A 15,256-nucleotide genomic window follows, 5' to 3' on the forward strand; every position below is an offset into this window, starting at 1 on the left:
AATCAGAGAATTGGTTAGGTTAGGAAAGACCTGCAGTTCCCCCAGCACTGCCACAACCATGTCCCCAGGTGCCACATCTACACACCTTCTAAAGCTCTTCCAGGGATGGTAACCCCACCACTGCCCTGGGCAGCCTGTTACAATCCCATCCAAACCTCCCAGGCACAACTTGAGGTTATTTCCTCTCATCCTGTAACTTGTTACCTGGGAGAAGAGACTGACCCCCACCTACACCCTCCCATCAGGGAGTTCAGAGTGAGAAGGTTCCCCCTGAGCCTCCTTTTCCCCAGGCTGAGCCCCTGCTGCTCCCTCAGCTGCTCCTCATCAAACTTGTGCTCCAGCCCCTCAATGCTTTTTTGTCGTAAGGGGCCCCAAACTGCTCCCAGGATTTGAGGTGTGGCCTCACCAGTGCCCAGTACAGAGGGACAATCACTGCCCTGGTCCTGCTGGCCACACTATTCCTGATACAGGCCAGGTGCCATTGGCTCTCTTGGCCACCTGGGCACACACCAGCTCATGTTCAGCCACAGATGAGCAGCACCCCTAGGTCCTTTTCCAGCTTTCCAGCTGCTCTTGCCCACGCCTGGAGTGTTCCAGGGGTTGTTGTGACCTGAGTGCAGGACCTCATATCATGGAGCCTCACACTCCTGGCCTCAGCCCATGGATCCGGCCTGTCCAGATCCCTCTGCAGAGCCTTCCTGCCCTCCAGCAGACCCACACTCCCACCCACAAGATAAAAGAGTGAGGTTGCATGGCATGCAGAGGGGATAGTAACAATATCAAGGAAGCCAGAAAAACTGCAGTTCCATTTTAAGCACCCTGCTGTTTAATGAAAGGTCACCTTCCCTTTCAAAGCAGTTTGCAATGACTTTTATAATAATCATTTCATCTCTTCTGTGGCTTTAACATAAGAAGAGGTGAAAACTAATGTAATTTCCTAAAAGTGCTTTAACTGGGGAGTTCACCAAACAAGAAAACTCTACCATGCCAGGCCTGGAAATGAACCTACAAGAGAAAAAAAAAGTTGCTTTAAAATGTTTTGGTCCTGCAGGACACTTCTGAAGAACCTGCCAGATTTCAGACAAGTAAAGCCCAGAGGGATTAGAAGCTTAAACACTGACAAGCTGGATTTCACTCAAATGTCAAGCAGCCATCTGTAAACAGCACTGCAGAATAACACAGGAAGTTACACAAAGATTCTGCAGCTGCCAGGTTTGCTGTGGGGATCTAAAGGTGAAGGATAAGTGCTGCTGGCAAAAAAGATTAGGGTTTTTTTCCCTTCCAGTTTATATGTTCCTTCATTCTATGATGAAGTCATGATGCTAAATTTGCAACCTTATATTGATTTCCGTGGCAACAGACAACGCTGCCATGAATCCAGAATTACTGACTCTCTGCTAGGCTCTGGGAACAGGAGAAGCTGGAAGGGAGAAAGCATTCACTCCAACAGGTTTTTCTGGTTGTCTCAGAAAATAGTGTTTGGGACAGTGCTGCAGAGGTAAATGCCAGTGTCCTACAGCTGCAGGAAGACACAGGTTCAATTTCAAAATCACCCATTTTAACATGTAGCTTCAATTTATGCTGTGCCAGATAAGGCTAAGAAAAACTTGGAATTACCTTTGTAACACTAAAACCCAGGACAGGAAGCAGCAAGAAAACATCATCTAAAGTGACCTACAAAATGGCTGAATTCTGGATCTGTTTTAAATAAAAAGGGCTCTCGGCACTGAGCTAAGCCCACACTGCAAACAGTTGTTTCTCTTGCTTTCAGTGACAGGAAGGAGCTCAGGAAACCTGTGATTTGGGCACAGTACAGACAAGGACACAGCCATCTTCACCAAGGTGCCAAACTCAGAGCTGCTCCACCAACATGTGTTACTACACCTGAGTCTCAGGACAACCTGAGCTGCCACAGGTACAAGCTGCTTTTACCTGACATCCTTCCCCACGGTCATGGCTGCAATAACCTTCTTTACAGCTTCTTTCCTCTTCTCTTTCTTTTCATTGTTGAGTTCAGCCTTCAGTTCAAAAATCTCTCCTGGCAGAAGACAAAAAAACCAGACTGAGCCTCTCAGAAGAAGAAAAGGGTCTTGTTTTAGGGGTAGTTCAAGGGTGAGTTTTTGCTTCCTTGGCCTGTCATTGCAATAAAACTGGTCCAGCACCACTTGGAAGCTGTCAGACTTTATGGAAACCATGGTTCACTGAGAAGCAAAGCTGCAACACTCAAGGGACTGATATGACTACACCTTGCAGAGGAAAATGCCATGAACAAGAAGCATGCTGCGTGTGGCAGCTCTCCCACTCCCAGGACACCAAATCACATCCCTGGAGCGTCTGTTTCTCTGAGGCAACCATTACATAACCAGGATGAAAAGATATTTGGAGATGCCAGATTCGTGCCTGCAAGAAACAACCTAAGCTAGGAATTTTGCCCAGACTTTTTAAGTTTTGCTCATCGTTGCCTGCTTCCTGAGAAAGCTGGAGCAGGGCCCAAATGTTGTGGGACACAGTGGCTGAAACAGCAAAAACGTGTGTTTAATCCAGTGGAAAAAAGCTAAAAAGACAGAGCTACCACTAACAAAAGCTGCATGTAACACAGCTTGCCTGGATTCCAAGGTTCCCAAATCAGCCTTTTCCATGATTTATTCTTCCAGGTGTAACTGTGTAGAAAGCCACTTCAGGCTGGGTCACCCAAGCGGCAAAGCAAGTTTATAAACTAAAGCAACATGTGCACAAGGCTGTTTAACAGGCCTGTTCCAGACAGAGCCAGTGGTATGAGAAGGATAATGCTCCCAACAGACAGACAGACAGCTTTCCTCAGCAAGGACAGCCAGCATTCCCACCGGGAGCCACAGCCTGAGCACACATCACCAACATCAAAATACCCCTGACGAAATTCTAGCACCAACTTTCAATCCCTACACTTGCTCCGAGCAGCAGCACTAATTAAACCCTGACACAGAGAGACTATCAGAGACTCCAAAAAAGAAGAGAAGCTGCTGCAGTGCAGAGACCACTCGTTATCCCTCCTGCCTGAGGAAGAGCCTGGCATTACTCACTCAGAGCTTGTGCCCTGGAGCAGAGCTGAGCCAGCTCCAGCCCTCGCACAGCCCAGACTGGCTCCCTGCAGCCAGCCCTTAAAAACCTGCCTTTAGCTCTGAACTTCAGAGCTGCTCCTTAGAAAGATGTCAACTGCATTAGCTTCATTTATGAGCTCATGGTGAAGCTTAATGACACACAAATAGATCAACAGTGTGGGTTTTTTCACTGGCAAGCATTCAGAGGGAGCACCCAGCCATTCTGCAAAGGAGAGGTTAATGCCAACCATTTTCCACATCTACTGGAGAACGATCAGGCTTAAACTGCACTCAGCAAGTGTTTTATTCAAGAACAGGTTAGAAAATCTGCCTGGGACAGTGTCAGCAGAACAACCCCTGCTCTGAAACAGCTGAATGAGTAAAATAATCCCAAAGATCCTTTCCAGGCTTCCCATTTTTAAGAGCAGCAGTTTGTCCTGAGGTGAGATGACCACCACACCTGCAGTAAAGGCACAGGAAAGTCAAACAGAGCAACTGCAGCTTTGGAGAAAATGGCAGCAGGAAAACCCATTATGTTTGCTTGATGTACATATCCAAAATATTAAAGTCTTCACATCAACTTAACAACCACCCTTAGTCTGGCACTTGTTAGCCTATAACCAAAACTTTCTCTCTGACCAGATCTGCACTCATATCCCAATGTTTTGCTTTCTGATCCTTGAAAAGGCAGAAATTTGGGTCATTTTGTGCATCATAAAACCTTATAATACCCCAGTTTTGTCTTTTGTCACCATGTGACCTACTTTGGAAGTTTCTCCCTGGATGATTAAGAAGAGAAACAGGGACAGAGCTACCAGAAAAGCACAAGTGCTCCTGCATGCAGTTAAAAAAGCTGTGTAAAAATAGCCACCCACCACCTCCAATCCACTGCACCAGCTCAACACCAACCTTTTTTATTGGTCGTGAAGTATTTGGAGTCCGTCATGGTTCCAGTTCCTTAAAACACCTGAGAATAAGAAGAACAAGAAAAGAACGAGTCAGCTCCGAATGCTGTTTGGTGGCAACACCCAGTTTGTGAGGCAGGAACTCGATGGTTGGTGAGCGAGGCAGGAAGCAAAAAGCTTCACATCCACAGGCACAAGTTCCCCAATCTTCATCCTGCACCTGCTGCTGGTATTCCTTGGCAAAGCCAGGGATTTAAAGGGCTTGGTAAAAACACAACAGTGGTGCTCAGCCCAGCTTCCCAAATTCTCAAGTCTCAGCAGGCAAAAGGCATTTTTTTAACTCCTTATAATCAGCAGAGGCTGGTATGCTCTGCAGCTGTCTTTCCTGGGTACACAGATTCATTTTCCAAGGAAAAGCACATCCAGTGTCTCGCCTGGCAGTGAGAAGTCCATGTTTCACACAAAGGAAGCTGTCATCTCCCCCTAACGATATCTGCCTGTGCTGCATCTTGATGGAAGGCACAATTAACCCCACTTGCAACACCCACCCCAGGCCTTTTCATTCCTTTCCCTCCTTTTGTTCCCAAGAGATGCAAAACAGTGGTTTTTTGAAAAGAAAAGCCATTACTTTTCAGTTCTCTCAAGCTTGAAATTGAAATATTTCTCTGCCAAGATCTGACGTCCCACCTCTGAGACACACACACAAAGCTCATTATTTCAGTGCTGCTCCGCTTTTTTTTCCTGTGGACAGGATGGAAAAATGCTGTTGGAGCAGCAAGTGCTCAGCAGAGCCATGGGAGTGGTCTCACCAGCACTTCTCTTGCCCCACAGAACTAAATTAATGCCTTGGAATACAGGGATTGCCCAAACATATGTGGATATCCATCACTTTATTCTTACAATTGCTAGCTTTGTGACAAATATAAAACAATTTTCCAAACAAGCAGAGGAGCGGGCAGTTTTACTGCTTTTGATGAAAGTCTGTATCAATGCTGGGAACTATGACCCTAAAACCATCTCAAAAAGGATTTTATCATTTCTTTCCTCCTTTTTCTATTTTTTTGCCCCAATTCCCCTTTTCTTAATCGTTCCATGACCTTAAAGGCTGCCAGCAAAGCAGTAAATCATCTGTTCCCTAAATGCTGCCTGTCCTGCCTCTCTAAACCCTGCAGGTCTTGCTGGCTCAGCAACAAAAGGACCAGCACAGCTTTGAACTCCAGGACTGCCCAGCAGTGCAATCAGATTGTTGTTCCTTAACCCTTTCCCTCCTCGTCCCTTCACCAACCCCAATGCCAGCACCATTCCTTTTCCCCCCATCCACCTGGATCAGTTTAACACCTCAGCAGTTGAATTCCCAGCAGCAGCTGAGGGGTAACACCCCAATTTCCAGCCCTTTCTCGTGGCAGTGCTGGGGTCATCCTGCCCAACATCTGGATGAGGAACAACCTGTTGCTTTTCCCAGCTTCCTGGAGCTGCTGCCTGCCTGGCTGCCACCTCATCCAATTAGGCTGAATTACTGGGTTTGGTGTGATTTCTCTCCCTTTCTGTTCCCGCTGAGCTGGAGATCAAACTATGCCTGGAGACAGCTCTGGAAACACATTCCTCCTGCAGAGGAGCTTTAACCTCCTTCCAAAACAGAGGCTGGGTTGGAAAAGCCACACGAGCCACAACGAGTGCAATTTTTCCAGCAAAAATCTCACAGCTCCCCCCGAAAGCAGAGGCTGCTGTGGCGCTTGTTTTGTAATTAAAATCAGAGTCTGTGCTCAGCTGCAATGTTATTGCTGACAGAGTCCTTCGGGTTTGAGCCCGGCTTAAAAGGAAGACTTAAAATGTTTTTCTCTACTGGAGTATTTGGCAGAGTGCCATGCAAAAGCATTGAACGTGGCCTCGATGTTCTTTGTTTGCGGTATGTGGGGATTTGTCATCCAGGGTCACGTCTCAGCTGAGCTACTCTAATACAGCTTTAGCTGGGGCCAGAGCAGCAGATTAGAGAGAAAATCGAGGGAAAAAACCAAACCCAAACGCCATAAACATCAGCCCAGTTGCATAAAGCTACACCCAGAGAGGAAGGAACCTTGCTGAATTTCAGAGGCAGCCGTTAAACCCCAAGAACGGGATATTTTGTTGCTTTTCTCCTTTCAGTTATTGTTGTTTTTCTCCTTTCATATACTTGGAAACATGAAGAATCCTAGAAACACCCAGACAGGGCCAAGCACAGCCCAAGTCTTTACAACCTCCTTCAAAAGATGTAAATGAGAGCTGACTTAGGTGCAGCACAGGATAAAGCTCTTTTTCTCACACAGATTGCTACTTCATGTGTGTCAGAGCTTGCTTTGCACACTGTTCAGAGACAGCCTGCCAGCATCACTGGGTATTATCTCATCACTAACAATCTCAGCATGCTTTACAGCAAATGGAACCAAAACAGCCCAGATAATTAAAACACTGCTCTTTGTGTGACTGCAGAAAATGCCAGCTTCTTGGACACCGAGGAGAGCCAAGGTAGATGATAACATCACAAACAGCCTGGTATTTTTAGAAGAAGAATCTACTTCAGATTGCCCCCTCCTCACTATTGTTCTGTGCCCAGCACTTGCTAAGATGGAAACAGGTAAGAGGTGGTCAAAGCTGACAGCAAAAGGCTCCTCCTGATCCAACGCCAGCAAACAAGAAGAAATTAAAAAGAGGAATGAACGGCTCCAGAAAGCTCCAGCAATGCTTAATGCTATAAACAGTGGCTTGACATTTCAATGCAGACTGAACCAAGGCAAGATAAGCCTCCTCAGCCCAAAACCATGCAGAAAACCTGACCCTGTGTCTGACCAACACCTGCTTGACCCCACAGATGACTTCAGTCAGCCTGACCCGCTCCCCAGCACTGATCTCACACAGGAAGGTGGCAGGTTTAAGGGCCTTGGGATTGAGCCAAGCTCCTGGACACTGAAACCATCAATCCCTAAATCTCTCAAGTGATCCCTGGTTTAACTCCAGTGTAAGTGGTGCCACCCACTTTTCCTGGAAAGCCTCTCAAGGAGCTGCATGACAGCCCAAGCGTGGCCCAGGGCCACTGGAGAAACAGGAAGATAAACAGAACAATGGTAGGTGGATGGCAGAGGAAGAGCTGCGCCTGCAGCTCTGAACTTGTGCTGGCGCAGGGATTTTTTTTCCATCTTGGGGACCAAACACCCCCTTGGTGATCCTCATTCCACCTGCTCCTCCTATCACCTCCCCATTCCATGGAAGCCCCACCCCAGCTTTGCTGCCAGCCCCTCCCACCCCTCCAGCAGGTCTCCCACTATGCATCCACACTCCTGACTGGCATCCCAGTGCCCCCTGTTCACCTCGGCACCATTCCCCAGATCTCTGTCAGTATCCCCCAGCTGCAGGAGCATTCCCCAGCAATCCCAGTTCCCCTCCCCAGCACCACCAGCCCCAGCAGTGCCTGCCAGTCCCTCTCAGCACCCAGCCCTTATCCCTGCCTGGTCCCACCAGTATCTCAGGAACTTACTGTGCTCATTCCCATCCCACCGAGCCCCACCCCAGTCCATCCCCCAGCCACCCCCACCCTCACCCCAGACCAGTGCCTCTTCCCAGGACCCAGTGACCCCCACTCCTCACCCCTCCAGTTTCTCTGCACCCACCTCCCCAGTCCTCCCAGTGACCCCCACTCCTCACCCCTCCAGTTTCTCTGCACCCACCTCCCCAGTCCTCCCAGTGACCCCCAATCCTCTTCCCGTACATCACCAGAGCCACTCCCAGTGCCCCCCCAGCGACTCTCCAAACCCTGTCCCAGTTCCCCCTCCCAGTACTCCACCAGTGCCCCTCACCTCTCCCAGTATCCCCTCCCCACCCTACGCCAGTCCCCCCACCCCTCGTGTCCCCTCAGTATCCCCTCCCAGCGCCCTCCCATCATCCGCCAGCCCCTCCCTAACCAGCATCTCTCCCCGCCCTTTCCCAGTACCCCACCAGTGCCCCACACCTCCTCCCAGTATCCCCTCCCACCACCCCTCCCCACCCTCTGCCAGCACCCCGCCAGTGCCCCTCACCTCTCCCAATATCCTCTCCAAGCACCCCCTCAGCCCCTCCTAATACTCAACCAGTGCCCCTCCCCGCCCTGTCGCAGTCCCCCCTCCCAGTACCCCACCAGTGGCCCTCACCCCCTCCCCGTGTCCCCTCCCCACGCCCCCCAGTGCCCCTCCCACCTCTCCCTCAGTCCCCGTCCCCTCAGCCCCGGCCCCACTCACGGACCGGACTCACCGCTGCGGGGGCGGCGGCGGAACCGGAAGCGGAGGGGCCGGGCGGACTCGCGAGCAGCGAGATCAAACCCTCCCCCGCCCAGAGCGGCCGCGCCCCACCACCATAGAGCAGCGGCAGCGGGCGGAGCGCCGGCGGCCCCGCGCTTCCGGGGGGCGGGACGGAGCGGCGCCCGGCGGGGCGGGGCCGAGGCGCCCCCTGGCGGCGGGGTGGCGCGGCGGTGTCATGGCGGAGGTGGGCGCGCACCTCACGGCCGCCCCGGCCGGCGGGGACCGGCCGTCCGTATTCGAGGCGGTGGCCCAGGACAGCCTGATGGCCGCCGTGAAACCCGCCCTGCAGCACCTGGTTAAGGTGAGGGCGAGACGGGCCGCGGGTGAGGGGAGAGGAGGGATGTCGGCGTGTAACTCCGGCCGCACTCACGGGCAGCGGGACAGTTGTGACTCGCCTGGCTTGTGTTGTGAATGAGAGGCATCGTTTATAGCTGCTGTCATTTATAATTTAGCACTTTACTTCGCTTTCAGGTCCTTCCCTGTGAGGGTGGTGAGGCCGTGGCACAGGCTGCTTAGAGAAGCTGTGGCTGCCCCATCCCTGGGAGTGTTCAAATCCAGGCTGGATGGGGCTTGAAGCGACCTGGTCTAGTGAAAGGTGTCCCTGCCCATGGCAGGGGCTGGAACCAGATGATCTTTACTGCTTCTCCCAACCCAAACCACTCTATGATTCCTCCTGTTTTATGTCCCTTTCACAATAGGTGCTTGCTGAGTCTAATCCTGGCCGATACGGTTTCCTCTGGCGCTGGTTTGATGAGATCTACGTCCTTCTGGATTTGCTGCTCCAGCAGCACTACCTGGCCAGGTGCAGCGCATCCTTCTCCGAGAACTTCTACAGCCTGAAGAGGATCCCCATGGGAGAGGGCAGACAGCAACCTCTGGCCACGGCCGGCCTGCCAAAGAGGCAGCACTGGAAGTCTCTGCTCCTGCTGGTTCTTGTTCCTTACCTGAAAGGAAAGCTGGAGAAACTGGTGTCCAGCCTGAGGGAAGAGGATGAGTACTCCATCCACCCTCCATCGTCATCTTGGAAGCGCTTCTACAGAGCCTTTCTAGCTGCTTACCCCTATGTAAACATGACCTGGGAGGGCTGGTTTCTCATCCAGCAACTGTGCTACATCCTGGGGAAGGCTGAGCATCATTCCCCCATGCTGAAGCTGGCAGGTGTCCGCCTGGTCAGACTGACTGCGGAGGATATCCAGGCCTTGGAGAAGAAATGGGCTGAAACCACCCCAAGTCAAACACACAGGTATGGCAGAACCTGGCTCAGCTGCTGCTCTCCAGGGTGTTCCGTGGGTATGTTAATTTAGAGGTGATGCTGCAAGTAAAAGTGCCTTGTTGTCCAAAAATTCAAGTTGAAAATTCCTCTGGCAAAATGTGCTTCAGAAGGGTGTATTGTGAGTGAAAATAAGGAAACCGGTAGCAGGAATTAGTTTGAAACGATGTTGTGGTAACAAAATTGCAGAGTTTGGGGGTGGTTTTGGGCATGCAAGCCTTTATCCTGTTTAGTCTTCCCCTGCACTTTTCCAACAGGGGAGGGGCAGCAGTTGTAGCAATGTTGCTGAAAGGATTGAAACTTAGTTCTTCGATTTTCCTTAGCAGCAGCTAGTCAGGAGCACACTGAATATCCTGTGAAATGGTGGTCCAGGAGTGAAACACTCTGTGGTCCAGGACCCTTTAATCCAAACTCTTCTGATTTAGGCTTCTGAACAAAACGGGATTTGGATCCTTCTTAAAATACAAAAAGAACCTGAAACATCCAAAAAAGTGCAAACATGGGACACACTGACCAACCAAGTTAGCATTAAGGAGCTGTGCAAAGCAGTGACTCCCCAGGTGCTTTTCCCTGTGGTCTCTAGATGGATAAATGTGCAGTAGTAACCATCTCTCCCTACTTCTCTCTGCTACAGCTTTACATCACGAGTGCAGTCGGCCCTGAGGAGAGCTCTGGGCGGCATTGCCTTCTCCCTGTCCACCGGCCTGTCCGTCAGCGTGTTCTTCCTGCAGTTCCTGGACTGGTGGTACTCCTCGGAAAACCAGGAGACCATCAAGTCCCTGACAGCGCTCCCCACTCCCCCACCCCCCGTGCACCTGGAGCACGAGCCCAGCTCAGCTCTGCTGCCCAGCCTGAAGACCGTGTGCCCTCTGTGCCGCAAGGTCCGCGTGAACGCCACAGCCCTGGCCACGTCCGGCTTCGTGTTCTGCTACCGCTGTGTCTACAGTTATGTGAAGGCTCACCAGCGCTGCCCAGTCACAGGCTATGCCACAGAGCTGCAGCACCTGGTCAAACTCTACTCTCCTGAGAGCTGAAAGGCTTCCAGGAGCCTCCATCACCTCTGCTTACATCCCACGGAAGGCTTCGGACTGCCACAGCTCCTCAGGGAGCTCTACAGCGCCTTTGAACTCGGTGGTTCATCAGCTTTGCTGCCTTTGCACATTCTGGCAAGGCTCTCCCCTTTGTTGATAAGCTGTTCAAACATCCTGTGGCAGTTGCAGAGGGATCACACAGCCCCTCAGCCAGCACAGAAATGCCTTAAAAGACCAGCTGAAAGGGAGGAAACATTGATTTGGATAAGAGGAATGCAGGTGTGAGGATCAAAGACCAGCACTGGTCCTGCTTGAGGGCAGGAGCCAGCAAATTAAGGGGGTAGAGAAATTCTCCAGGCAAGTTCTTCCTCCCTGGGCAGCACAAAGGCCTGGGAAGCTGCCCAGGGTGAGCTCTGGCTTTGTCAGAGGTGGAGACAGGCTTAAACCTCTGCTCTTCAGTCTCCTGCATTTTCAGGCTCTTCACCTTGGAATTGAGAGCACCAACCCTCTAATTCCCATCAGCGGTTCTAAATCAAGACTTTTGACTCTTTAAAGGAACAAGAGGTACAAGAGGAATGTGACAATTTTTGCACAAGAGAGAAAATGACAGATTAAAACAGAAACTGCCAAGTGATGAGAGTGGTTTATTGTTAAATAAGTCTTTGCATTTGTTATTATCAGCTTTTATAAAGCCAAATTCTTTCTTGATTGAGAACCTAATTTAATTCTTTTCTGGTTATTGGGAAAACAGTTTGCTCCTCCGGGGGCCCTATTTACATAAGAGAGACAAGACTAAAGCTGCTTTCATCTTTTCATGTGATGATAGTGGATGTAAGATTAGCATTTTGCAGGCTGAGAATCTTTAATGCCTGAGCATTACACTGCAATTATTCCAGCCCCAACCATGTAGCACATTCATATCAGAACAAAACATCCTTCCACTGAACACAGGAGGGAAGAAAACCTGTGTGACATGGTTGGCTCTTGCTTGACACCTGATTTTTCGGGATGGGAGATTGTTTTCCTGACTCTAGGGAGCAGCAGTGCTCCAGATATCACAGTGGCAGTGCTTAGAGACTACGAGAGCAAAGTTAGCTGCACAAAGTACAGGACCCCACTCTAGTCTTTCCAAACTAAGAGATATCTTCTAACATTTAATTCACTGAACCAGGCATCTCATTTTCCCTTCACTTTAGCTCTGCTTCAGAAGATAAAAATCTCCAATATCCTCCCTCATCTGTAAGCAAGAAAGCAAGGTTACCAAATAATGGGGGGAAATGCAGTCATTTGCCTCTTCCCAAAACACCTACTGTAATAAATGAGATTTGTTCCTGATGCTTTATCATCTCTGTACACCTTCCTGACCCTTCTACCTGTGCCCCTATGGAATAATAATAAAAATGTCTCATTTCTCCCTTCTCCAGTAGCTATGGGGTCCATGAAGATACTTCTCTTCCTTTAGAGAGCCACTGAGAACACATGAATCTTACTGGAAGAGAAATCACATCAAGGTGTGAGATTTCCTGAGGTTTCAAATCACTTTTTACTTTTTGTTAATGTCCTGGTGACTCCAATGCAACAGCTCATTTAAATAAGCATTTGACTGATGATTCCTTTTCAGGATAGGTTTATTTTCTTTTTATACTTCCTATACTTTCCAAGTTATGTGTCTGCTGCTCAGGGAGAAGCTGGGCAGGCATGGGACAGACTGACCAGTGCTGACTCACTCACCAGCACCGCAGGGCTCTTGGGCAGGTTTTGCACCATCCTCCCTCTAATGCAGAAGGATTCTCTAACACACAGCAGTTACCTGATCCCACACTGCTCCAGGGCCTCTACAGCTCCTTCTCCCGGGATTAATGCCTCTTCCTCTCCCAAAATGCCCACCAGATGCCCGCCTGCCAGGCCCTGGCTGCTTTCCACTCCCTGCTGCACAACACCCTGTCCCTGCCAAACTTGGATTTGGCCAAGTCCAAGACCTGCACAGAACCACCCACATCGAAGCCTCCCAGTTCTGAGCAGCTGTAATGACTCTTTTACACAATAAATTGTCCTTTAAAGCTTAGCTGAGTAACAAGCATTAAACCCACCATGGTGGGAGGCTCAGCAGCTACCTGGCAGATTTTGTGTGTTCCTGTAGATGGCTGCAGGATGCCAGCTTGGATTTGACTCCTTTGAAAATGCCTGTCCTTAGCAGCCAAATAAATACTCATTTGTCAGGTTTCTTGCTCTAAAACAAAGCTACAAAACCAATTGGGGTTATAGAAGAATTCCCATTTATCTGCTTTTTAATTGTGTTCTTAAAACCACGATGGGCTAAAGACTGACAAGAGAAGTTTTTCCAGGGAGCACCAACTTTATTAAACAAACCTTTGGACTTACATACTGATTTGTGATTTCTATAGAGTCATGTACCACATAAGCCCTCAGGATGCTTTGGTGTTGCTAAATACAATTTCATCAACATTAACAGCAGCACTGGAGTTGTTTGGTAACTCACTGCCACGACTTGACTTTGCAAGTCTTTTAAAAATTCTTTAGTGAACCTAAGGCACATTCACAGCTCATCTGGGCAGTGTTCAAAAATCAGTGCATGAAGCAACTGAGTTTTTGCTGCCTCCTTAACAGAAACAAAGTGGCTTCTCCTGTGAAGGGAAAACCACCATAACATACTCCAAGGTATATATTCCCCATAGATGCTTCCTTCTCCACAAGAAGAGAGAAATCAATATAAAGATGTCATCACAACCTGGAAAAGAACAAAAAACTGAATTAGAGAATAGCCCCATCTCTTTTCTTGGGCCTTTCCCTCAACCCCTAAGGGGTTGCACTTCATCAAGAGTATTCCAAAAATACTCCTGGCTCCCTGCTGGCAATCACTAAATGAGAACACAGCTGAATGAACTGCTAATGAGCTTCTATAGGACAGGCAGCTCAGAGTCTGCATTGCACTTACAGAGAAGACACAGTGGCAGAGTATCTGGAGTTTCGTGATCCACGTCACAAGCAGGAGAAAACGCACAACCCCACCCCCTCACTGCAAGCTCACACTAATGATGCAGCAACAAGTATTTGAGTTACTTTTCAAATCAAGGCTTTGTTTTTCTGCCGTTAAAAGAAATTACTAAAAATCCTTAGTATTTTTTTTTAGGGTGCATCCAAGTTTCGAGAACAGCAAAGCTATTTCCTGCAGACGAGCTTAGCCTAAAGTAGCTCAGAGAGAAGATTACGTGATCATGCCCTGGTCAGAGCAGACACGGAGTCTCGGCAATACCAGTTCAGACTATACTTCACTCATCATTGCTCTGGGCAAACCTATTTGCCTTCAATAAGGAGCTTGCTCCCAAGCCAGGGGCTGGGAAGTTTCCTCCTCCCCTACGAGGATGAAGCACGTGTAGCAGGGGAGCGCAGGGAGGGAGGCGACATCCCTGCAACAACCGAGCAGGACACAAACCCGGATTCCAAGGTCAGGAAAGCCTGAGGGAAAAACCGTGTCATACCTATAAATACTGCTGCAGTCTGTGTCTCTCCAAGCGTCCAGAGGCCTGTTTGGATCCCTCCCTTCCTTCATGCCATCCGTTTGCACTCTTTCCCATCTCCTTTCCTGTATCCTCCCCACCAGGTCCCTGCAGCCCTTCAGTCTCCAGTTCCTCTGCCCGTGCCCGCCCTACCCCAACCCCGCATCCCCCAGGTTCCCAGATATCCTCCCCCCATGCCCTCCCTCAGCCAGGTTCCCCCCGCCCCCTCAGCCAGCCCCCATAGCCGCTTCCGCGTCTCCGCAGCCTCCCTGACCCCGTTCCCCCACACATCGAGCCCTCAGCTGCCCCACCTTGGTCCCGCATCCCCTGGCCCCCGCTCCCCAGCCCCGGTGCCCCGTGCCCGCTGCCCCTCACAGCGCTCCGCTCCCGCAGGCCCGGCCGCGCCAGGGCGGAGCCGCCCGCTTTGCCCCACCCCTCCGGTGGAAACAACCAATCACAGCGCCCGGCTCTTCCGGCGGGAGCCAATAGGAAAGCGCGTTAGAGGAACTGGGGGCGGTGCGAGCGGTTCCCGCCCTGAGGAAGCCTGAGGTGGCCTGAGGGGGTGGGGGGGGTCTCTGTTAGTGTAAAATGGGTGTTTTGTCCGTGTTTAGCTTAAAAATGCCAATAAATGGCTTTTGCGGAAGTTATTGCTCCACTCAACTTCAGCAACAGTCAGTTAGTAGAACCCAGTTGCTCCAAGGAGAAGCTTCTGTGGGAGAAGGAAAGCTTTGTCCTTTAATACGAATGGCATTTTGTCTTGGTGTCAGAGATGCTGGTTAGGTAAACCTGTTTAGAGTTAATGTAAAGTACTTTCGAAAGCCAGATTCAAAATCCCTAAAACTGAGTATCCAAAGATTGAGGGCTAGTAGCTAACAAACCGTATTTTCCGCCAGGGAATGTGGTTCCCTTGGTTTGGAAGAACAGTCTGATATCCTCCTGCTGTGATTATAAAGCACCAGTGATTTCACTGAACGTGTTTACATTCATTGAACACAGCTGGAATCACCATTCAAATGAATTTGCCTTTAGGTCATCAAACCTATTAGGTTAAAATTTTCAATGTTTTCCAAACTCAGGACACTAGAGGCACTGTCCATTTTTTTTTTTCCTTTACATGCAAGAAAAGACTATCTCCATGGTTCCTTTCATAA

At 49.8% G+C, this 15,256-nt stretch overlaps 2 protein-coding genes, 1 long non-coding RNA gene and 1 other non-coding gene across 7 annotated transcripts in view; 1 reads left to right on the forward strand and 3 right to left on the reverse strand.

The window, feature by feature from the left end:
- Positions 1–8,301, reverse strand: part of AP2B1 (adaptor related protein complex 2 subunit beta 1) — a 77,819-nt gene extending 69,518 nt beyond the window's left edge. For 2 of the 4 annotated variants that reach the window (XM_042026030.1, XM_042026027.1), the window contains exons 1-3: positions 8,240–8,301; positions 3,987–4,044; positions 1,933–2,038 (exon numbers count right to left, since the gene is read on the reverse strand). In XM_042026030.1, coding sequence (XP_041881964.1) covers positions 1,933–2,038; positions 3,987–4,023 — 143 coding nt within the window. In that variant the 5' untranslated portion in view covers positions 4,024–4,044; positions 8,240–8,301. Of the gene's footprint in view, positions 1–1,932; positions 2,039–3,986; positions 4,045–8,184; positions 8,210–8,230 lie in introns of those variants that run through there. The other 2 variants (XM_042026028.1, XM_042026029.1) reach the window with 2 other exon arrangements.
- Positions 8,302–8,408: 107 nt separating this feature from the next.
- PEX12 (peroxisomal biogenesis factor 12) lies at positions 8,409–12,013 on the forward strand. The gene is made up of 3 exons (XM_042026039.1): positions 8,409–8,587; positions 8,985–9,529; positions 10,191–12,013. Exons 1-3 carry the CDS (start codon positions 8,462–8,464, stop codon positions 10,588–10,590), a joined length of 1,071 nt encoding a protein of 356 aa, XP_041881973.1. The 5' UTR covers positions 8,409–8,461; the 3' UTR covers positions 10,591–12,013.
- A 910-nt stretch (positions 12,014–12,923) lies between these two features.
- Positions 12,924–14,279, reverse strand: LOC121663603. Its single transcript, XR_006015686.1, has 2 exons — positions 14,088–14,279; positions 12,924–13,336 (listed from the first exon to the last, which is right to left on the reverse strand). It is a non-coding gene; the product is annotated as an uncharacterized LOC121663603 (long non-coding RNA).
- Positions 13,798–13,893, reverse strand: LOC121663871. The gene has a single exon (XR_006015785.1). It is a non-coding gene; the product is annotated as a Z30 small nucleolar RNA (small nucleolar RNA).
- Positions 14,280–15,256: the final 977 nt, after the last annotated feature.

The sequence above is a fragment of the Corvus kubaryi genome, unplaced genomic scaffold (genome assembly GCF_017639235.1).
Source record: "Corvus kubaryi isolate FWS band 111438036 unplaced genomic scaffold, C.kubaryi_AGA036_p1.0 37284, whole genome shotgun sequence".
Taxonomy (NCBI): Eukaryota; Metazoa; Chordata; class Aves; order Passeriformes; family Corvidae; genus Corvus; species Corvus kubaryi.